The sequence below is a fragment of the Bombina bombina genome, chromosome 2 (genome assembly GCF_027579735.1).
Source record: "Bombina bombina isolate aBomBom1 chromosome 2, aBomBom1.pri, whole genome shotgun sequence".
NCBI lineage: Eukaryota > Metazoa > Chordata > Amphibia > Anura > Bombinatoridae > Bombina > Bombina bombina.
In genome coordinates this window covers 407,655,722-407,680,343 of record NC_069500.1, presented here as the reverse complement: position 1 = coordinate 407,680,343, position 24,622 = coordinate 407,655,722, and the positions used below count along the sequence as shown (strand labels likewise).

The following is a 24,622-nucleotide window of genomic DNA, read 5'->3' as shown; positions in this document are numbered from 1 at the left end:
AGTGGAAGCTTAAAAATGCTTGATGATGAAATGTGAGTGCCTTTAATATTCCACCAAATATTTAGAAACTGTGTTCATCCCATCAAACTCATACATCCCATTAAAATAGTAAGTAGCTATTGGTGTTATTAAACTTTTTTTTTTAATTCTTGCACATACATACTGTTACTTGTAAATACATTTAGTTATTATATAATTTATATATGTTAGTTTAGCCTCCTGTTTGCTAGTACAACTGAATTACTGTGTCGCAAAATGATGTAGGTCTAAAAAGTTTGTCACCAACATGAAAATTTTGGAAAGCTCTGGTTTAATGATTCAGATGGGGCATGCAATTTTAATGTTTAATTTTGACTAGACTGTCCCTTTAATTCATGTAGGTACCAGTACCAAACTCAATTATTATTTTTTCTATGTCTGTATTTTTCTTTGGCAAACAATATTCTTCCCTTTCACCCCAAATGCACGGGAGATCTAAAGTGCATACTGCAGTTATCCTAAAATTGTCTATTTATATGGCAACGTTAAACCGTAGTCTGATTGGCTACAACAAAACGGAACTTGGGAAAAAAAAAGTCCCTCCATGCATTTTAAGGGGTGTATATCTGAGCTACTTTGCAATAGCAAAGCTCTTCCAATTTGGCTTATATGTAGATTATTTGCAGCTAAGTGCTTAATTGCTTATATATACCATGTATACTTAAACAAAATGACTAAATGTCTCTTTAGGTCCTAAAATGTGGATGGTCTTATGGTTTACAACAGTGGTTTTTACTCCAGTTCTGAAATAAACAGGCCACATTTTCATTATATCTGAAATAAAGCACAGTTAAAATAGTCAGCTGATGATTACGAGCAGGTTAGTAACAAGCTGATTATTTACCCTGTGCTCTAGTTCAGATATTATCTGGTCCATTGATGTGCCTTAAAGAATGGAGCTGAAACCCCCCCCCCCCCCCCCACTGGTTTACAAGATACTTGGAAGGCACATGCTCCATTTGAATTTTGTCTGAGGGTTCTATTTTACCGGATATATTCCTGGAAAGCCTTTACAACAGTCTTGGTTATTGGGGGAATATGGATAGTGTCAAATGGCTCCACAACTGCACATGTGCCACCCTTATACTTTCCAAGCCTACATCCTACAGTCTTATCTTCCTGATTGGCACCAACACCGATAAGGAATTCACATTTGTTGCGGTATCCAGTCTGTAAAGTAAGAAGAAAACCTTTACGTTTTTTTGTAATTTTAATTGCAAAATTCTGTAAATTCCAAATGTTCATGAATAACTCTGAATAAACTAAATAAAAGCATAAAAAGTAATGGAAGGAACTGTAAAACCCTAAAACATCTGAGTGATACAGTGCATCATTGCTAAATAAGGTCAAGGGATAAAAATCTAAGTCAAATCACCCATACAATGTTTTGCGACAGTTGTTTCAAACATGGACTTTTTGTTTTCTTAGTTTCTTTGTGTGCACACAAGATGTATGAGTAAGATTTGTGATGAATTGCAAATTAGGAATGTGTGTGTGTGTGTGTGTGTATATATATATATATATATATATATATATATATATATATATATATATATATATATATATATATATATATATATATATATATATATATATATATATATATATATATATATATATATATATATATATATATATATATATATATACCCAAGAGATAAATGCTTATGACTGCTCCTGCTGTATGAATGGGTATTAACCATTGCTACACCTGCAGTATTCTTGTGTTTTTTTCTCTGTTCTTTGGTTTTAAAGAACTAAATGAATAAATAGGTGTTTTCTTAACATTTAAAAGAGTGCTGTAATCCCTGTCTTTAACCACAGCACTTTTCCATTTTCTGTCCGTTTGGGACCAAAGCTATTTTTACATTTCTGCAGTGTTTGTGTTTAGCTGTAATTTTCCTCTTACTCATTTACTGTACCCACACATATTATATAACGGTTTTCTCGCCATTAAATGGACTTTCTAAAGATACCATTATTTTCATCATATCTTATAATTTACTATAAAAAAAAAATATATATATAAAATATGAGGAAAAAACAAACAAAAAAAACCCCCACACCTTTTCTAACTTTGACCCCCAAAATCTGTTACACATCTACAACCACCAAAAAACACCTATGCTAAATAGTTTCTAAATTTTGTCCTGAGTTTAGAAATACCCAATGTTTACTTGTTCTTTGCAAGTTATAGGGCAATAAGTACAAGTAGCACTTTGCTATTTCCAAACCCCTTTTTTTCAAAATTAGCAATAGTTACATTGGAACACTAATATCTGTCAGGAATACCTGAATATTCCTTGACATGAATATATTTTGTTTTAGAAGACATAAAAAAGTATTGATTTAGGCCCATTTTGGTATATTTCATGCCACGATTTTACAGCCAAATGTGATCAAATAAAAAAAATAACCGTTCAGTTTTTCACAAACTTTAGGTTTCTCACTGAAATTATTTACAAACAACTTGTGCAATTATGGCATAAATGGTTGTAAATGCTTCTCTGGGATCCCCTTTGTTTAGAAATAGCAGACATATATGGCTTTGGCGTTGCATTTTGGTAATTAGAAGGCCGCTGAATGCCACTGTGCACCACATGTGTATTATGCCCAGCAGTGAAGGGGTTAATTAGGGAGCATGTAGGGAGCTTGTAGGGTTAATTTTAGCTTTAGTGCAGTAGGCAACCCCAAGTATTGATCTAGGTCCATTTTGGTATATTTCATGCCACCATTTCACTGCCAAATGCGAACAAATTAAAAAAAAAAATGTTCACTTTTTCACAAACTTTAGGTTTCTCACTGAAATTATTTACAAACAATTTGTGCAATTATGGCACAAATGGTTGCAAATGCTTCTCTGGGATACCCTTTGTTCAGAAATAGCATACATATATGGCTTTGGCATTGCATTTTGGTAATTAGAAGGCCGCTAAATGCCACTGCGCATCACAAGTGTATTATGTCTAGCAGTGAAGGGGTTAATTAGGTAGCTTGAATGGTTAATTTTAGCTTTAGTGCAGGGTTAATTTTAGTTTTAGTGTAGAGATCAGCCTCCCACCTGACACATCACACCCCCTGATCCCTCCCAAACAGCTCTCTTTCCTCCCCCACCTCACAATTGTCCCCACCAGTACTAAAATAAAAACAGAATTTATGCTTACCTGATAAATTACTTTCTCCAACGGTGTGTCCGGTCCACGGCGTCATCCTTACTTGTGGGATATTCTCTTCCCCAACAGGAAATGGCAAAGAGTCCCAGCAAAGCTGGTCACATGATCCCTCCTAGGTAGGGAGGTAGAAGTCGCTTTTTGACCTCTCCTTTTACCAGAATAAACAACAAACAAGGAAGATGTTTGTCTGAAATCTTTAGTAGCCTCTAAATAGAATTTTAGAGCACGGACTACGTCCAAATTGTGTAACAAACGTTCCTTCTTTGAAACTGGAGTCGGACACAAAGAAGGTACAACTATCTCCTGGTTAATATTTTTGTTGGAAACAACTTTCGGAAGAAAACCAGGCTTAGAACGCAAAACCACCTTATCTGCATGGAACACCAGATAGGGCGGAGAACACTGCAGAGCAGATAACTCTGAAACTCTTCTTGCAGAAGAAATTGCAACCAAAAACAAAACTTTCCAAGATAATAACTTAATATCTACGGAATGTAAGGGTTCAAACGGAACCCCTTGAAGAACTGAAAGAACTAGATTTAGACTCCAGGGAGGAGTCAAAGGTCTGTAAACAGGCTGGATCCTAACCAGAGCCTGAACAAATGCTTGAACATCTGGCACAGCTGCCAGTCTTTTGTGAAGTAAAACAGATAAAGCAGAGATCTGTCCCTTCAGAGAACTTGCAGATAATCCTTTCTCCAAACCTTCTTGTAGAAAGGATAGAATCTTAGGAATTTTTGTCTTGTTCCATGGGAATCCTTTAGATTCACACCAACAGATATATTTTATGGTAAATTTTTCTAGTTACAGGCTTTCTAGCCTGAATCAGAGTATCTATTACAGAATCTGAAAACCCACGCTTTGATAAAATCAAGCGTTCAATCTCCAAGCCGTCAGTTGGAGGGAAACCAGATTCGGATGTTCGAATGGACCCTGAACAAGAAGGTCCTGTCTCAAAGGTAGCTTCCATGGTGGAGCCGATGACATATTCACCAGGTCTGCATACCAAGTCCTGCGTGGCCACGCAGGAGCTATCAAGATCACCGAGGCCCTCTCCTGATTGATCCTGGCTACCAGCCTGGGGATGAGAGGAAACGGTGGGAATACATAAGCTAGGTTGAAGGTCCAAGGTGCTACTAGTGCATCTACTAGGGTCGCCTTGGGATCCCTGGATCTGGACCCGTAGCAAGGAACCTTGAAGTTCTGACGAGACGCCATCAGATCCATGTCTGGAATGCCCCATAATTGAATTATTTGGGCAAAGATTTCCGGATGGAGTTCCCACTCCCCCGGATGAAATGTCTGACGACACAGAAAATCCGCTTCCCAATTTTCCACTCCTGGGATGTGGATCGCAGACAAGTGGCAGGAGTGATCCTCCGCCCATTGAATTATCTTGGTCACTTCTTTCATCGCCAGGGAACTCTTTGTTCCCCCCTGATGATTGATATATGCAACGGTCGTCATGTTGTCTGACTGAAACCTTATGAATTTGGCCTTTGCTAGTTGAGGCCAAGCTCTGAGAGCATTGAATATCGCTCTCAGTTCCAGAATGTTTATCGGGAGAAGAGACTCTTCCCGAGACCATAGACCCTGAGCTTTCAGGGATTCCCAGACCGCGCCCCAGCCCACTAGGCTGGCGTCGGTCGTGACAATGACCCACTCTGGTCTGCGGAAGCTCATTCCCTGTGACAGATTGTCCAGGGTCAGCCACCAACGGAGTGAATCTCTGGTCTTTTGATCTACTTGAATCGTCGGAGACAAGTCTGTATAATCCCCATTCCACTGTCTGAGCATGCACAGTTGTAATGGTCTTAGATGAATTCGTGCAAAAGGAACTATGTCCATTGTTGCAACCATCAATCCTATTACTTCCATGCACTGCGCTATGGAAGGACGAGGAACAGAGTGAAGTACTTGACAAGAGCTTAGAAGTTTTGATTTTCTGACCTCTGTCAGAAAAAACCTCATTTCTAAGGAATCTATTATTGTTCCCAAGAAGGGAACTCTTGTTGACGGGGACAAAGAACTTTTTTCTTTGTTCACCTTCCATCCGTGAGATCTGAGAAAGGCTAGGACGATGTCCGTATGAGCCTTTGCTTTTGACATGGACGACGCTTGAATCAGGATGTCGTCCAAGTAAGGTACTACTGCAATGCCCCTTGGTCTTAGAACCGCTAGAAGGGACCCTAGTACCTTTGTGAAAATCCTTGGAGCAGTGGCTAATCCGAATGGAAGTGCCACAAACTGGTAATGCTTGTCCAGAAAAGCGAACCTTAGGAACTGATGATGTTCCTTGTGGATAGGAATATGTAGGTACGCATCCTTTAAATCCACGGTAGTCATAAATTGATTTTCCTGGATAGTAGGTAGGATCATTCGAATAGTTTCCATTTTGAACGATGGTACCCTGAGAAATTTGTTTAGGATCTTTAGATCCAAAATTGGTCTGAATGTTCCCTCTTTTTTGGGAACTATGAACAGATTGGAATAAAATCCCATTCCTTGTTCTCTTATTGGAACTGGATGTATCACTCCCATCTTTAACAGGTCTTCTACACAATGTAAGAATGCCTGTCTCTTTATTTGGTTTGAAGATAATTGAGACCTGTGGAACCTTCCCCTTGGGGGTAGTTCCTTGAATTCCAGGAGATAACCTTGAGAAACTATTTCTAGCGCCCAAGGATCCTGAACATCTCTTGCCCAAGCCTGAGCAAAGAGAGAAAGTCTGCCCCCCACTAGATCCGGTCCCGGATCGGGGGCTATCCCTTCATGCTGTTTTGGTAGCAGTGGTAGGCTTCTTGGCCTGCTTACCCTTGTTCCAGCCTTGCATTGGTTTCCAGGCTGGTTTGGGTTGTGAAGTATTACCCTCTTGCTTAGAGGATACAGAATTAGAGACTGGTCCGTTTCTGCGAAAGGGACGAAAATTAGGCTTATTTTTAGCCCTAAAAGACCTATCCTGTGGGAGGGCGTGGCCCTTTCCCCCAGTGATGTCTGAAATAATCTCTTTCAAATCAGGTCCAAATAATGTTTTACCTTTGAAAGGAATGTTAAGCAATTTTGTCTTGGAAGACACATCCGCTGACCAAGACTTTAGCCAAAGCGCTCTGCGCGCCACGATAGCAAACCCTGAATTTTTCGCCGCTAATCTAGCTAATTGCAAAGCGGCATCTAAAACAAAAGAGTTAGCCAATTTAAGTGCTTGAACTCTGTCCATAACCTCCTCATACGAAGATTCTTTACCAAGCGATTTTTCTAGTTCCTCGAACCAGAAACACGCTGCCGTAGTGACAGGAACAATGCATGAAATTGGTTGTAGAAGGTAACCTTGCTGTACAAAAATCTTTTTAAGCAAACCCTCTAATTTCTTATCCATAGGATCTTTGAAAGCACAACTATCTTCGATAGGAATAGTAGTGCGTTTGTTTAGAGTAGAAACCGCCCCCTCGACCTTGGGGACTGTCTGCCATAAGTCCTTTCTGGGGTCGACTATAGGAAATAATTTCTTAAATATAGGGGGGGGAACAAAAGGTATGCCGGGCCTTTCCCACTCTCTATTTACTATGTCCGCCACCTGCTTGGGTATAGGAAAAGCGTCGGGGGGCACCGGAACCTCTAGGAACTTGTCCATCTTACATAATTTCTCTGGAATGACCAAATTGTCACAATCATCCAGAGTAGATAACACCTCCTAAGCAGTGCGCGGAGATGTTCTAATTTAAATTTAAATGTCACAACATCAGGTTCAGCTTGATGAGAAATTTTTCCTGAATCTGAGATTTCTCCATCAGACAAAACCTCCCTCATGGCCCCTTGAGATTGGTGTGAGGGTATGTCAGAACAGTTATCATCAGCGTCCTCTTGCTCTTCAGTGTTTAAAACAGGGCAATCGCGCTTTCTCTGATAAGTAGGCATTTTGGATAAAAGATTTGCTATGGAGTTATCCATTACAGCCGTTAATTGTTGCATGGTAATAAGTATTGGCGCACTAGATGTACTAGGGGCCTCCTGTGTGGGCATAACTGGTGTAGACACAGTAGGGGATGATGTAGTATCATGTTTACTCCCCTCATTTGAGGAATCATCTTGGGCAATATCATTATATGTGGCATTACTGTCCTTACTTTGTTTGGACACTATGGCACAATTATCACATAAATTTAAATGGGGAGACACATTGGCTTTCATACATATAGAACATAGCTTATCTGATGGTACAGACATGTTAAACAGGCTTAAACTTGTCAACAAAGCACAAAAAACGTTTTAAAATAAAACCGTTACTGTCACTTTAAATTTCAAACTGAAAACACTTTATTACTGAATATGTGAAAAAGTATGAAGGAATTGTTCAAAATTCACCAAAATTTCACCACAGTGTCTTAAAGCATTAAAAGTATTGCACACCAAATTTCAGAACTTTAACCCTTAAATTAACGGAACCGGAGCCGTTTTTACATTTAACCCCTATACAGTCCCAGCTATATGCTTTGCTGAGACCCAACCAAGCCCAGAGGGGAATACGATACCAAATGACGCCTTCTATAAGCTTTTTCAGTGATTCTTAGCTCCTGACACATGCATCTGCATGCCTTGCTCTCCAAAAACAACTGCGCATTAATGGCGCGAAAATGAGGCTCTGTCTATAACTAGAAAGGCCCCCATCTGAAAAAGGCGTCCAACACAGTGCCTGCCGTTTTTCTAAACGTTCCCCAAGATTATAATACCAATTATTAGTTAGAATCTGCATAATATGCCTAGTAAAGCAATCGTTTTAGCCCAGAAAAATGTCTACCAGTTTTTAAGCCCTTTTTGAAGCCCTTTATTCTTTTATGTTTAACTAAGAAAATGGCTTACCGGTCCCCATGAGGGGAAATGACAGCCTTCCAGCATTACATGGTCTTGTTAGAAATATGGCTAGTCATACCTTAAGCAGAAAAGTCTGTTAACTGTTTCCCCCAACTGAAGTTACTTCATCTCAACAGTCCTGTGTGGAAACAGCAATCGATTTTAGTTACTGTCTGCTAAAATCATCTTCCTCTTACAAACAGAAATCTTCATCCTTTTCTGTTTCAGAGTAAATAGTACATACCAGCACTATTTTAAAATAACAAACACTTGATAGAAGAATAAAACTACATTTAAACACCAAAAAACTCTTAACCATCTCCGTGGAGATGTTGCCTGTGCAACGGCAAAGAGAATGACTGGGGTGGGCGGAGCCTAGGAGAGATCATGTGACCAGCCTTGCTGGGACTCTTTGCCATTTCCTGTTGGGGAAGAGAATATCCCACAAGTAAGGATGACGCCGTGGACCGGACACACCAATGTTGGAGAAAAGGTATTTTTTTTTTTTACTGCCAGTACCCAGTTTACAATAAAATGGGTTTTTCCCCCTATTTTTCCTGTAGTGTAGCTTCCCCCCCCCCCCCCAAGACCAACCCGCCACCCCCTCCCAGATCCCTTAGATCCCAATTCCCTCCCTCCTCTCTCCCACTTTATTTTCCAAAATGTTCCATAGTGTAGCGGTTCCCACCTGCTTCCGCCCCGTGCACGCACAATAAGAAGTTATTTTGCTTCTATATAAAAACATACACCTAACTGTTTTGAACAGATATATCCGAATATATAACTGAATAAACTTAAATAAAAGCATAAAAAGTGATGGAAGGAACTGTAAAACCCTAAAGCATCTGAGTGATACAGTGCATCATTGCTAAATAAGGTCAAGGAATAAAAATCTAAGTCAAATCGCCCATACAATGTTAATTACAAAAGTAGTTTAAAAACAAAGTATGTTTATTATGTATTTTGCATCTTCTTACACCCACAATTGCCTAACCCTGCTACATGCTAACAGTAACTGCGGCTGAGAGCAAGAATTTTTTTACATCTATTTCTAATTGGCCAAAGCAGAGGAGTGATCCCTATTACCACATTGACTACCTGGCTATTAAAACTTTTATAAAGGCTTTATTTTAAAGAAGGGTTTCTGGGGTTTAAAGCAAGGGGTGTTGGGGGTCTTTTTGATGGCCTATTATAAGTGTATTTATCTGTTGACTATGTTTTTAAATATTCACCCATTTTTAAAAAAAAATAAAATAAAAAAAAATTCTATAATAAACATTAAGTTTATTAAGTAAATCACAACCACTTTACACATACACAATCAAGGAACCCAGAGTGCTACTATATATAATCTCCTTTCTTTACTAGGTGTATTTAAGGGGACATGAAATCAAAACATTTTCTCTCACAATTCAGATAGAACATACAATTTTAAACAACTTGTTTCCAATTTACTTATGTTGTTATCAATTTTGCTTGATTCTCTTGATATCCTTTATTGAAGGCGCACAATATACTTTTGGGTGCTAGCTGAACACATCAGTAAGCCAATGGCAAGAGACATATGTTCAGCCAACATTCAACAGCTAGCTCCCAACTCCTGAGCCTACATGGGTGTGCTTTTCAACAAAGGATACCAAAAGAACAAAGAACATTAAAGAATAGAAGTAAATTGGAAAGCTGTTTAAAATTCTGGAATATGAAAGAAAAATTTAAGAATGACACAATGCAATGACTATAATAAACTGAATGTGATGGTTAAATGCAGACATTTTATAATGTGAATACTACATCATATGTTTTTTTTTTCTAATGTAAGTGACAAAGCTTTCTTGTTTTACTGAATACAAATGCAACAAACTGGATTTTAAAATCATTTCTTGAAAACCTGAAAAATATATTTATTTTTTAAGACACACTAAGTCCAAGGATCATCTTAATTACTAATTGGATATTCAACTCCTGGCCAGCAGGAGGAGGCAAAGAGCACCACAGCAGAGCTGTTAAATAGCTCCTCCCTCCCCTCCCACCCCAGTCATTCTCTTTGCCTACGTTAGTGATAGGAAGAGGTAAAGTGAGGTGTTAGTATAGATTCTTCAATCAAGAGTTTATTATTTTTAAAGTAGTGCAAGATTGTGCTGCTTTGTTCTGGGGTATAGCCGTAGTCCATATCAGTCTCTTCAGGAACTTGTGGGACATAATTCTCACTGTGCCTCCCATATTTCTTGCTGCCCTATCTCCTTAAGTCTGAGGTATTCAGTGACTCAGCATTTTGTTTTCCTCAGGTCGATGTGAGGGAGAGGACCTCTCAAGCCTGAGAGCTGCCTTACTGCCAGGCAGAAGTCAAGGTAAGTGCTATGTATTCTTCTGGGGCACAAGGAGACTCAGATAATCAGTTAGCACGCATTATACATAAGGGACTCTATAGGGAAAGTAGCTCTTTATATGGGGACGTTTAAATCTTTCCTGAGGGGAAAGTAATTGGGCAGTATTATCGAGCAGGCACTGGGGCTGGAGTTATGCTGCTTTATACATTTTTAAGATGGCTCTGGTGGTTTTCACTGTTGTGAGTTAAACTTTGTTCAATACAACTGCGTAGGTTATGCCCACAATGGGCGGGGCTTCTGGTGTTTGCGCGCCTTTTCATAGCGCTTCAGTTCAGGGAGCAGTGTTATAGTGCGACATCAAGAGGCTTATCCGAGCTGGGCTAGAGTCACATGTTAAAGTTATTCATGCGCTGCTAGTGCAGGGTCGGTGTTCCCTTTTCCTGTCAGCGCATTGTTATTGTTTTTCTAAGAAAGCCAATACTAGAGGATCGTCTGAGAGAAATCCAACGATATTGGGTCAGGTAGGAGCACTTCAGCTGAGCGGTGAGGTGCAGAGGTTGTTTTTTACAAGTGTTCTGCATTAAAATGAATCTTTAGAGAACAAAAGTGACCAGCGCCAAAGGACTAATAATACTACACACTCCAACTAGAAAGTGGGACTCTCTCAATGGACGCAAAAAAACATACAGAAAGAATAGATAAATACTAGGGAGTGCTCAAACCAGCTAAAGAGTATCAAAAGAGACCAGTATATATCATAATCCACTATCTGTCACTAACAGCTGCAGAAACTTAACCACAAAAGTAGGGACACAACAAGATTATAATAAATACATAAAGGGATATACAAATTAATAATGCAAATAGTATCAATAAATAAATAAATATAAACAAATCTCAAAATAAGGAAGGTGCCGGTTACAGATAAAATGTATTTAATAATAATATAAATTGATCACAAAATCTGATGTACAATATAATATTACGATCTAAACAAAAGATCACAAGTTTAAAAAAACAATTTATTAAATTCTAGGTCGACCTAGTGCATAAAGATTAATTAATAAAATGACATAAATACAGATAGATACAAATACAAAAAATAAATGTGAACAGCGCTTAAGGAGTGAATGTGGACAGTGCTTATGGGGTGCTAACAGAATACTGCAATGTCCCAAATGAGCGAAGGATATAACAATCCACACAGAGCGTGACTCTGGGTATACTGACACAATGTTATAATGTCCCAGTTAGTGGAGGATATAACAATCCACACTAGTTTTTAGTTCCACACCCAAAAATGAAGGATCAGCTAGCAAATACAGTAATGCTGGATCCGAACTGAAAGACTAACAGCAGCGGTAATCCGAAGCCAGACAGTAACTGCAGATGGTTGGTCACTGGAGAGAGTTCTCCTAATGACGAAAATATCCTTTAGTGCAATACCAAATACAACATACTAAAACGATATCTGTACTCACAGCTTCGTAAATGAATGTCGGCGTCAGTCACACATTAATCGTGCTGAGTTGATCCCACAGGTTCTTGTTTGTCCGACCTCCTTACAGATACCAGCAGAAGTAGTTACAAGGATACGGCTAGAAACCCAGTGATAACACAGTGGTGATTCTACCGGGTTAGATCGTTAATCACGAATCCAAACCACCTAAGAAACCACCTGTATAGGGACTTACCACTGTATCACTTGTAACGGGCTATATCGCCTGTATCCGTTAATAAATATAAAAGCCCCTTAGCAGGAGCTGTGAATAAGAGCCCGCAGAGCCTTATGGTTAAAGCCTTGGTCTGCGGATGTGTCATCTAAGTCTAAACTTCTAGCTATTCCCTAGAAGGGGAAGACCTTGTTTGGACCTGATCTGAGGGAGATTATCTCTGATATCACGGGAAGTAAGGGTCATCTTCTCCCTCAAGATAAGAGAAGTAAACAAAAAAGACGACAGAGCAATTTTCGTTCCTTTTGAAATTTCAAAGGAAATTATTCCTCTTCCTCCTCTAAGCAGGAACATTCAAAGCCTACATGGAGACCCAGCCAGTCTTGGAATAAAGAAAAACAGTCCAAGAAGCCTATTAGTGATTCCAAGACAGCATGAAGGGCATACCCCCGATCCGGTACCGGATCTGGTAGGGGGCAGGCTTTCCTTCTTCGTTCAGGCTTGGGTTCGGGACGTTCAGGATCCCTGGGCGATAGAAATGGTCTCTCAGGGATATAAATTGGAGTTCAAGAGTTTTCCTCCCAGAGGCAGGTTTCTGCTTTCAAGTTTATCTGCAGACCAGACAAAAAGGAAAGGCGTTCTTACATTACCTATGCTCCTTGGGAGTGTTTGTTCCCGTTCCAGTCCAGGAACAGGGTCAGGGTTTTTATTCCAATCTGTTTGTAGTTCCCAAAAAAGAGGGAACCTTCAGACCAATTTTAGACCTAGAGAGTCTAAATTTCTCAGGATTCCTTCCTTCAAGATGGAAACTATTCGTTCCATCCTTCCCTTAATCCAGGAGGGTCAATTCATGACAACTCTGGATTTACATGACGCGTACCTACATGTCCCTATTCACAAACATCATCACAAGTTCCTAAGGTTTGCTTTCCTAGACAAACACTTCCAGTTTGTGGCTCTTCCTTTTGGCTTGGCAACAAAGGTTCTGGGGTCTCTGTTGGCGGTCCTTCGGTCACGGGGCATCGGGGTGGCGTCTTATCTGGACGACATTCTAGTAGAAGGCACCATCTTTTCAGCAAGCAAGATCCCACACCGACATAGTGTTATCTTTTCTGAGAGCTCACGGGTGGAAGGTAAATTTGGGAAAGAGTTCCCTAGTTCCAGACATAAGAGTCACTTTCTTGGGAACCATAATAGACTCCTTGTCCATGAAGATTTTTCTGACAGGTCAGGAAATCAAAGATTATAGATACTTGTCTAGTCCTTCAGTCCACTCCACAGCCGTTAGTGGCTCAGTGTATGGAGTTAATAGGGCTGATGGTTTCAGCAATGGACATCATCCCGTTTACTCATTTCCATCTCAGGCCTCTGCAGTTAAGCATGCTCAGACAATGGAACGGAGATTATGCAGACTTGTCTCTTCGAATAAACCTGGAGCAAGAGACAAGGGACTCTCTTCACTGGTGGTTGTTTCCGGATCATCTCTTCCAGGGAACCTGCTTTTGCAGACCGTCTTGGGTGATTGTGACAACAGATGCTAGCCTTCTGCGGTGGGGAGCAGTATGGGGCTCCCTAAAGGCTCAGGGAGTTTGGACTCATTCAGAGTTTGTTCTTCCTATAAACATTCTAGAACTGAGAGCAATCTTCAATGCTCTTCTGGCCTGGCCCCAGCTAGCCTCTCTACGGTTTATCAGGTTCCAGTCGGAGAACATAACTTCAGTGGCTTACATCAATCATCAGGGAGGAACGAGGAGTTCCTTATCAATGACAGAGGTAACCAAAATAATCCAGTGGGCGGAGATATGGCAATCCATATCCCAGGGGTGTACAACTGGGAGGCAGATTTTCTGAGCAGACAGACCTTTCATCCGGGGGAGTGGGAACTCCATCCGGAAGTCTTCTCCAATCTGATTCTCAAGTGGGGTCAGCCGGAATTGGATCTCATGGCATCCCGTCAGAATCCCAAACTACCGAGATACGGGTCGAGGTCCAGGGCCCCTCAGGTGGAACTGATAGATGCTCTGGCAGTTCCTTGGACCTTCAGTCTAGCATACTTTTTTCCTCCATTTGCTCTTCTTCCTCAGGTAATTGCTCGAATCAAACAGGAGAGGGATTTGGTGATCCTCATAGCACCGGCCTGGCCTCGCAGGATTTGGTATGTGGATCTGGTGGAGATGGCATCTCTGCCTCCTTGGAGACTCCCGTTGAGGAAGGACCTTCTGATTCAGGGGCCCTTCCTTCATTCAAATCTTGTTTCTCTGAAGCCGACTGCTTGGAGATTGAATGCTTAATTTTATCCAAACGGGGATTTTCTGATTCGGTCATAGAGACCATGATTCAGGCTCGTAAGCCTGTGACTAGAAGGATTTACCATAAATATCTCTATTGGTGCGAATCCAAGGGCTACTCATGGAGTAGAGTTAGGATTCCTAGAATTTTGTCTTTTCTCCAAGAGGGTTTGGAGAATGGTTTATCGATTAGCTCCCTAAAGGGTCAAATCTCGGCCTTATCTATTTTGTTACACAAACGTCTGGCGGATGTCCCAGATGTACAATCTTTGTGTCAGGCCCTGGTCAGGATCAGGCCTGTGTTCAAACCAGTTACTCCTCAATGGAGTCTTAATTTAGTTCTCAAAGTTCTGCAAGGGGTCCCGTTTGAGCCTATGCATTCCTTAGATATTAAGTTGTTATCTTGGAAAGTTTTATTTCTTGTTGCTATTTCTTCTGCTCAGAGAGTGTCAGAGCTCTCGGCATTGCAGTATGAGTCTCCTTATCTTATTTTCCATTCGGATAAGGTAGTTTTACGTACTAAACTAGGATTTCTTCCTAAGGTTGTTTCTGATTGGAACATTAATCAGGAGATTGTGGTTCCTTCCTTATGTCCTAATCCTTCTCAGAAGGAAAGACTTCTGCATAATTTGGACGTGATCCGTACTTTAAAGTTTTACCTGCGGATGACTAAGGACTTCTTCTCAGTTTGTCATTTTCTCAGGAAAACGTAAGGGACAGAAAGCTACGGCTACTTCTTACTTTTTGGCTGAAGAGTATCATACGTTATGCATATGAGACTGCTGGACAACAGCCTCCCGAGAGAGTTACGGCTCATTCCACTAGGGCTGTTGCTTCCTCATGGGCATTCAAAAATGAAGCTTCTGTGGAACAGATTTGCAAGGCTGCAACTTGGTCCTCTCTTCACACTTTTTTCAAAGTTCTACAAATTTGACACTTTTGCCTCGGCTGAGGCCGCTTTTGGGAGAAAGGTTCTTCAAGCAGTGGTGCCTTCCGTTTAGGTTCCCTGTCTTGTCCCTCCCGTATTATCTGTGTACTCTAGCTTGGGTATTGAATCCCATTATTAATTAAGATGATCCGTGGACTCATCGTGTCTTAAAAAAGAAAATTTATGTTTACCTGATAAATTTATTTCTTTTTTGACACGATGAGTCCATGGCCCGCCCTGTTCTTTTAAGACAGGTTGTGGGTTATTGTAAACTTCAGACACCTCTGCACCTTGGCTTTTCCTTTCTCTTCCTAACTTTGGTTGAATGACTGGAGTGGGAGGGGAGGGAGGAGCTATTTAAAAGCTCTGCTGTGGTGCTCTTTGCCTCCACCTGCTGACCAGGAGGTGAATATCCCATTAGTAATTAAGATGATCCGAGGACTCATTGTGTCAAAAAATAAATAAATTTATTAGGTAAGCATAAATTTTCGTTTTATACCACTTTGTCATATGAGGTATGCTAGATTCCTTTTTGTTTTTAACCTAATATTTACATGCTGCAATTTGGGGTATTTAAGGCAAATATGTATAACTGTCTTGGTACTTGCTACAAAAAATGATTTATCTGTAAGTATAAATTATTTTTTCTGTAAGATGAGGAGAGTCCATAAGTGTCCATAACATATGGGATACAATACCCAAGCTAAGAGTCCATGTTAAGGACAGGTGGGACAAAATTATGGCAGTTCCTTTTTGCCAAACACTGCAGCCTGAAACAATTTCCTGCCAAAAGCAGCTTCAGAAGAAGCATAAATATTGAAAATAATTTTTTTTACAAATAGGATGAAGAGAGGACCAAGTTGCCGCCTTTCAATCTATTCCAAGGAGGTGACATTTTTGAAAGTCCAAGTAGTAGATACAGATCTAGAAGAATGAGCAGCTACTTTTTTGGAGGTGGTTTTCCAGAAACTGATGCTCAATACTCGGCGTGTGATGTAAGGGGGGTTTAAAATTTTCTTGACCCTGTAGTGGTCAGAATATCTTTGTAGAAGCTATCTTATTGACTATTTTAATTGGAGTTTCCACCTTGTTTATGGACAAGACATGGAGAGAAGTACTGTGTTTGGAACTTTTTCCTTGTCTCCTATTCTTTTGGACCTATTTTATTTAGTAACTTTGTTTATACTAGATCCAAGTGGGAGACTACTGTTTTTAGTGAGGGAAGTTTTCTCTTTATATATTTAATATGTAATGTGTTGTTTTTTTACCTGTGGATTTCTATATGGCTACTGTTGAACCAACTTTATTACTGTCAGGACAATTGTCCAGTAAAATTCACCATTTTGATATTGCATATTGATCATATATGTATGTGCCATATAATATAGGGGTAAAATTAATCATGTGTATTTACTTATAGATTCAGGTACACATACACATATATATTATTTTTCAGTATTAATATGTAGCTATTAGCTAGTGCTGCTTGTCAGTATATAATTACTTACTGTGAAGTTTTTGTACTTTATCAAAATAATCCATGTTTAGTTACTATGATATTCAAGGTCCCCAACATAGCTGCATGATTCCTATCATTATATTATTGGTATAAAATATTCCCATGTTTTTCATACATGGTTCCAGTAAGTCTCTTTTTCTATAAACATTAGTAGGGTTTAACCTTGTTTAACGGTCAAATGGAGATACTGCCTTGTTTTTTAGAATATATTTACAAAATTCATATAGGTCTATTATAGCTTAGTGACAGGTGCCATCTTCCGAGGGAAAAATATTCTGACTGCTAAATCTTAGCTCATTAACAAAAATGTTAATCTAAATTAGTGTTAGCCAATCATTTATTTGAAACCTAACCTCATCAGTGGTGGTGGAGTTAAGCGTTTTCCATAAAATACACAATCACCCACAAAAGGGGGACGAGGGGACAAAAGCAGACGGCAAAAGGGGCCACATTGAGCATGCATGATGACCACACCCTATCCAGAGGAGATGGAAGGCTAAGCTGACCAGATAGACAAGTCAGGATAATGGCAAGAGAGGGTCCAGGAGTAACCTAAGAGGGTCTATTTACACTGAACCCAGTGAAGGATCCCACAATGTTGATAAGTATGAAACAGTTTTGTTAATATAGTTTATGCTCTTTACATTTATATTCAAAGTTTTATTATTGAATCAGGTGAGTTAATCAATTCTGGTTTGCCCTTTAAAGTCACAAATATTTTGTTAGGTAATTCTGTTAACCTGGTCTTATCTTTCGACAAAAACACTGGGTCAATCAGGAATATGGTAATAATATAATTTTCTTATGGTTTGCCAGGATTATGAGTTTACCTGATTCTTGCCAGCTATGCTGAGAATTTAAATAACAAAAGTTTCTGTTTCTCTATTATACACACAAGCTACTGCAAATAAAATCATTTAGTGATTGTTTTCATTAGTTTTAACATGATAATCATTAAATCATTGTAATGCTGTATGCTTATTGATATGCTTTATTCAAATATTGCTTATTATTTCCAATAATTCTTTTAATAAACTACGTTTGTTTATTGATCTGGTCTCAGTTTAATTAATAGACAAATCAGAACTAAAAGGATTCAGGTTTTATATCTATTATCTTTTGCAAATGATATAATTCAGAGTGTTATTAAATTGTTGGTAACTATATATATATATATATATATTCTTTATGCAGTAAAAATAATGTTTCTCCTTTAAGTAAAAATAAAATGTTGAGCTTGCTTTGCTATCCTTGAGAAGAACGATAACATTGTGAATGTTATCAATATGCTGTATTGCAATTTTGAGAAACTAAAGAATTGAGGGAAAAAAGACAAAAAGGTGTAAGTAAGTAAAGTAGACATACCTGTGATGGGGATGGTTTTACACCCTCTAGTGGACAACATATTTTGTTATATTTCTGCTTCTGCACAAACAGCCACGGTAACAGAGCAGAGTTAGTGTTTCCTATTTCCCTGCAATTAGAAAAAGGTATATTAAATTGTTTAGAATAACAAAACAAAAAACAAAACAAAACCTGAGAAGCATGGGGGGGGGGGGAATTACACTACCGATGATGAAAATGAAAGGATGAGAATGTGCATATAAATATATCATAATACAATACAAAAAAAAAACCAACTGAATTGCAGACACTCATGGCACCAGCATACTATATGAGCAAATATATTACAGCAGCATTATAGAAGTGTCACGACTATGTGAATCCCTGTTTCATAAAAGAAGTGTGGAAAAAAAATCTGAGCAAAATTGGTCACAACCAATATCAGACTAATGTTAAACTAAACTATGGAATTATACAGAAAGCAGAAAAAATGCATTCCAGAAATTAAAGGGACAGTCAACACCAGAATTTTTGTTGTTAAAAAGATAGATAATCCCTTTATTAACCATTCCCCAGTTTTGCATTTGATTACCTTGTTTCTAAGCCTCTGCAGACTGCCCCCTTATTTCAGTTCATTTGACAGACTTGCATTTTAGCCAATCAGTGCTCACTCCTTGGTAAATTAACGTGCGTGAGCTCAATGTTATCTATATGAAACACATTAACTAATGCCCTCTAGCGGTGAAAACTGTCAAAATGCTTTCAGAATCTAAGAAATTAGTATATGAACCTTCTAGGTTTAGCTTTCAACTAAGAATACCAAGAGAACAAAGAAAAATTGGTGATAAAAGTAAATTGGAAAGTTGTTTAAAATTGCCTGCCCTGTTTGAATCATGAAAGTTTTTTTTGGACTTGACAGTCCCTTTAAACTCATAGAATGTATCGGTAATATTAAGCACTGCATTGCAAAACAAATGTTGCAACATTATTTAACACTGTCATTTTTGCTCAGTTTAAAGGGTTTTGCAAATCTAGAGCATTTTGAGAATAAACCTCTTGAAAATCTGGTCCCCTTTTCTGTGGTCAGTTAGGGATAGATATAAATAAGCTAGTGCTCAGATCTAACCAATCACTAGGCCCAGGTAAAATTAACCATACTTAATATGATGGAAGCAATATAAATGACTATTGTGCATTTGAAAGAACACTATTTAAAAAGGGAAATGAAACCCAAAAAGTTTATTTTCTGATTCGGATAGAGCATATTTTTTAAAAAAATTGTGATATGACATGAATTATTTGGTAAGCAAATGGTTCTTACCCCTGAATAATCATTACTACAAATCAGTATGGAAGAGATGTCTACAAATTATCATACATTAGTAGCATTAATATGTACAGCAGTTGGGACCTGCATTGCCAAATTCTGAAAAACAGAAGTTCCTAATCTTAAAGGGATATGAAACACAATTTTTTCCCCATGATTCAAATAGAGCAGCAATTTTAATCAACTTTCAAATTTACTCATATTATAATTTTTTCTTCGTTCTCTTGGTATGCTTTGTTGAAGGAGCAGCAATGCACTACTGGTTGCTGACTGAACACATGGGGTGAGCCAATGACAATCGGTATATATTTGCAGCCACCAATCAGCAGCTAGGATGTAGCTTCTTTGCTGCTCCTGAGTGTTCATAGATAAACCTTTCAGCAAAAGGATAACAAGAGAAGGAAGCAATTTAAAACAATAGAAGTAAATTGGAAAGTTGTTTAAAATTGTATTCTCTATCTGAATCATGAAAGAAAATTTTTGGGTTTCATGTTCCTTTAATATAGTCCTGAATAAAATTAGATTTTATCTTCAAATGTCTGACCTTTGCCCCAATTTTTTGGATAAGAGAGATGAGTACTTGGGAGGACTGGATTATTTGAGAAGATAGGAAGCGTATAGAGAATAGAAGTATCTTAAACTCAGGAAAAGTATAATTAGTATGTTGTCGGGATAATGAACATTATTGACCTCTATATGACTTTGAAATAGCCACTCCTCCAGCTCCTCCCATTGTTGTGTGTGTGTACTTTATATAGTAGCAGATAATTACTTTCCTTTATTTTACCATCTGCCCCTTTCTCATTAATATTATACAAGTTTTGCTGTTGCGCTTTAAATCACACTGAGAAATTGAAGAAATGATACCACTGGAGCGGGGAAAACCAGATACTTGTCTACAGAAAGAGAGAAGATGATTAATGGGCTTTTTTGTATACTTTTTATATGTGAAAAAAATCAAACAGGACTGTTCCATTGGACTACATTTAAATCTTTTAAATCTACTGTATTGATATTTTCATAACTATGGCAGCAAAAATTACTGCTTTGTTTTCAATAATGGTTGGAAGATTCTGTATCGCTGGTAGTTGTATGATATTTGGATTTGTTACAAATATCCAGTGTATCTATTTGATGATTTGTGTTGGGTACCTGGGTGGCAGTGTAATACTTTTTATAACATTTTTCTGCTACCAAAAGCACAAATGAATTGCAGAATTGAACATATTTATTTGAAGGGACATGAAACACAAAATGTTTCTTTCATGATTCAGATAGAGAATACAATTTTAACCCCTTAGTGGCCACAGCACTTTTCCATTTTCTGACCGTTTGGGACCAAGGCTATTTTTACATTTCTGCTGTGTTTGTGTTTAGCTGTAATTTTTCTCTTACTCATTTACTGTACCCACACATATTATATACCGTTTTTCTCGCCATTGAATGTACTTTCTAAAGATAACATTATTTTCATCATATCTTATATTTTACTATAATTTTTTTTTATAAAATATGAAAAAATGGGGGGGGGGGGGGGAAAACACACTTTCTAACTTTGACCCCCAGAATCTGTTACACATCTACAACCACCAAAAAACACCCATGCTAAATAGTTTCTAAATTTTGTCCTGCGTTTAGAAATACCCAATGTTTACATGTTCTTTACTTTTTTTGCAAGTTATAGGGCAATATGTACAAGTAGCACTTTGCTATTTTAAAACCACTTTTTTTCAAAATTAGCGATAGTTACATTGGAACACAGACATCTTTCAGGAATCCCTGAATATTCCTTGACATGTATATATTTTTTTTTTAGAAAACAACCCAAAGTATTGATTTAGGCCCATTTTGGTATATTTCAAGCCACCATTTCACTGCCAAATGTGATCAAATAAAAAAAATTGTTAATTTTTTCACAAACGTTAGGTTTCTAACTGAAATTATTTACAAACAATGTGTGCAATGATGGCACAAATGTTTGTAAATGCTTCTCTGGGATCCCCTTTGTTCAGAAATAGCAGACATTTATGGCTGTGGCATTACTTTTTGGTAATTAGAAGGCCGCTAAATGCCACTGAACATCACACGTGTATTATGTCTAGCAATGAAGGGGTTAATTAGGTAGCTTGTAGGGAGCATGTAGGGTTAATTTTAGCTGTATTGATCTAGGCCCATTTTGATACATTTCATGCCACCATTTCACCTCCAAATTCGAGCAAATAAAAAAAAATTGTTCACTTTTTCATTAACTTTGGGTTTCTCGCTGAAATTATTTACAAACAGCTTGTGCAATTATTCTACAAATGGTTGTAAATGCTTCTCTGGGATCCCCTTTGTTCAGAAATAGCAGACATATATGGCTTTAATTAGAAAGCCGCTAAATGCCGCTGCGCACCACACTTGTAATATGCCCAGCAGTGACAGGGTTAATTAGGTAACTTGTAGGGAGCTTGGAGGGTTAATTTTAGCTTTAGTGTAGAGATCAGCCTCCCATCTGACACATCCCACCGCATGATCCCTCTCAAACAGCTCTCATCCATCCCCCACCCCAGAATTGTCCCCGCCATCTTAAGTACTGGCAGAAAGTCTGCCAGTACTAAAATAAGGCTTTTTTTGTCTTTTTTTTTTAAATATATATATTCTGCTGTGTATAATCTTTCCTTAGTTCCCAACCTCATTGATCCCCCCCAAAGAGCTCTCTAACCCTCCCCCCCACTAACTATTTCCCACCATTTTGGGTACTGGCAGCTGTCTGCCAGTACCCACTTTGCACTTAAATGTGTGTGTGTTTTTTTTTTTTTTTGTTTGTTTTTTAAATAACCACTTTTTTTCTGTAGTGTAGCTGCCCCCCCTGCATACCCTAACCCCTCCCCCTCCTAGATCTATTTAAAAAAAAATATTTCCCCCCTCCTCTCCCACAACTGCCACCGGATCGCGGGCGCGCGTGCACGCACCCGGCGATCTTTTCCGACTGCTGGCCGGAAGATTGCCAGAGATGGGCCACCCACCCGCCTCCCTGTAGCTGCTCCCACCCACCAACGATCGGCACCATTGGTGGCCGATGCAGAGAGGGCCCCAGAGTGGCCCTCTCTGCATCAGTGTGCCAAAAAAGGTATTGCAGTGATGCCTCAATATTGAGGCATCACTGCAATACCTTAGAAGCTGCTGGAAGCGATCAGGATCGCTTCCAGAGCTTCAAACCCCAGAGGACGTGCCAGGCACGTCCTTGGTCGTTAAGTGATCTGCAATGGAGGATGTGCCAGGCACGTCCTTGGTCGTTAAGGGGTTAAACAACAATCCAATTAACTTCTATCATTTGCTGAGCCCATGTATGCTTTTCAACAAAGGATGCAAAAGGAATAAAGCAAAATTAGACAAATAGGTACAAGTCCCCAAATACATAAATTCAAAATCCAAACTTCTTTTTTTATATATATATATATATATATATATATATATATACATATATATATACATATATATACATATATATACATATATACACACACATGCATACACACATCTATATTCAAAAAATTACTTTCCCCCCACTGTCAGTCACAATCTTCTCTGCCTGTATTTTGCATTTTTTTTTTATATTTTTTTTTAAAGCTATTTATTTTGACTTTGAAGTCAACATAATGGAAACATTGGATTGAAATGGACATTAAACCCAAAATGATATCCATATAAAATGTTTACTTACACATAACTATGAAAATTCTTCTGTTCCCACTATCCTAAGAAATGTTAAAGAAAGTCTGTTATACATTTTAAATCAATGGAGGAGGGAGGGGGGGAATACTTTTTTGCCCTGTTGAAACATTTTTACAGGGAGATTAAATGTTGAAATTAATGTTCGTGTAAGCTCTCATTTAAAGGGTCATTAAACACAAAATACATTTAATTAGCATCCCTCTAATTATTGGTACTGTCATGTTGGGACCTAGGTTTCTCTGCACGTATCTGAAGAGGGTTTGTAGCCACAGTCTGATGCAATCTGCCAACTTTGTTGAAATATTTGAACTATTATAATTTGAAAAAATGGCATAAAATAGAATGCCTGTTGTCATGATACACTCATGAGGTGTAGTGGATCATAAGCACTTTTTTCCCTGGGACTATTTTAGCGGGTGCACTACCCGCCTGATTTTACTGAGCTAAAATTAGACAATTTTAAAAATTTCAAGTTGTATTGCACAAATTATCATGAGATAGATGTTCAATTATGCAATTAACTTGTGCTTTGGAAAGTAGAATAATATATAATATTAGAAAATATTTCACAGCCCCCACCCGGCTACTTCATAATACCACCCGGCATGCGGTGTAGTGGATGCCTGGAATAGTCATCCAGCAGAGGTAGTGTGATATCCCAGCACTAAGGTTAACCTGAACTGTTTTTTCTTTTTGTGTATAACAACCCTCTGTTTCTAGCACTGTTTGAGATTATTTGATCAAAAGGACCCTTGCTGTGCATGGAGCTCAAAGTTTACTTTTGGTGCTCTGAGATCAGGAATATAGGAATTCCACTTCAGGATAAAAAATAAATAAATCACAAACTCAGTGATGTTTTAAAAAAGGATCTTGTGATCCTGGGGGCTGGTTTTCCTACACAAAGGAAAGGTTAAGGGTTATAGTTGAATGCAGCCTAAATTACATAAGAACTTCACTGGATTTCATCTCAGAGGATTTAGCAAGAAGTTACCACAGGCCTGCTGAAGGCTTACAAGTGATATGTGTAAAAGTAGGTTCTGTGTTTTCCCATTTTATTTAAAGAACTATATTTTGCATATATTTAGTTTTTGTATGGCACTGTATAACCTTTGTCTTTTTTGTCATTAAAATATTAATAATGTAATCCTGTCTTTGGGCTCTAGTATCTGAATTCACAAACCCTTAGAAACAAGGTTTAAATCAAGTGAGAAAACGTTAATTGTGTGAGTTATTGATAAATGTGTAGTATTTGCTTTTAGAGTATTACTATAGTGCAATTGGGGTTCCCCAAGACACCCTGATACAAAGTTTTTGGGTGGCGACAGCATAATTAATCTGGGGTGGTGCAGGCAGGATTTGGAGATTAATTTGGTGTCCCTTTATGCCCCTGTAGAAGTATAGGGGGGGTTAAGGTTAGGGGGGGTTAAGGTAGCCAGAGT

The 24,622-nt window shown here is 38.5% G+C and overlaps 1 protein-coding gene across 1 annotated transcript in view; it reads right to left on the bottom strand.

Annotated features, from left to right (window-relative positions):
• Positions 1-24,622, bottom strand: part of TRMT2A (tRNA methyltransferase 2 homolog A) — a 71,401-nt gene that overhangs the window by 45,035 nt on the left and 1,744 nt on the right. The window contains exons 3-4 of the mRNA XM_053701899.1: positions 18,161-18,269; positions 1,028-1,209 (exon numbers count right to left, since the gene is read on the bottom strand). Of these exons, the coding sequence (XP_053557874.1) occupies positions 1,028-1,209; positions 18,161-18,269 (291 nt within the window). The remainder of the gene's footprint in view (positions 1-1,027; positions 1,210-18,160; positions 18,270-24,622) is intronic.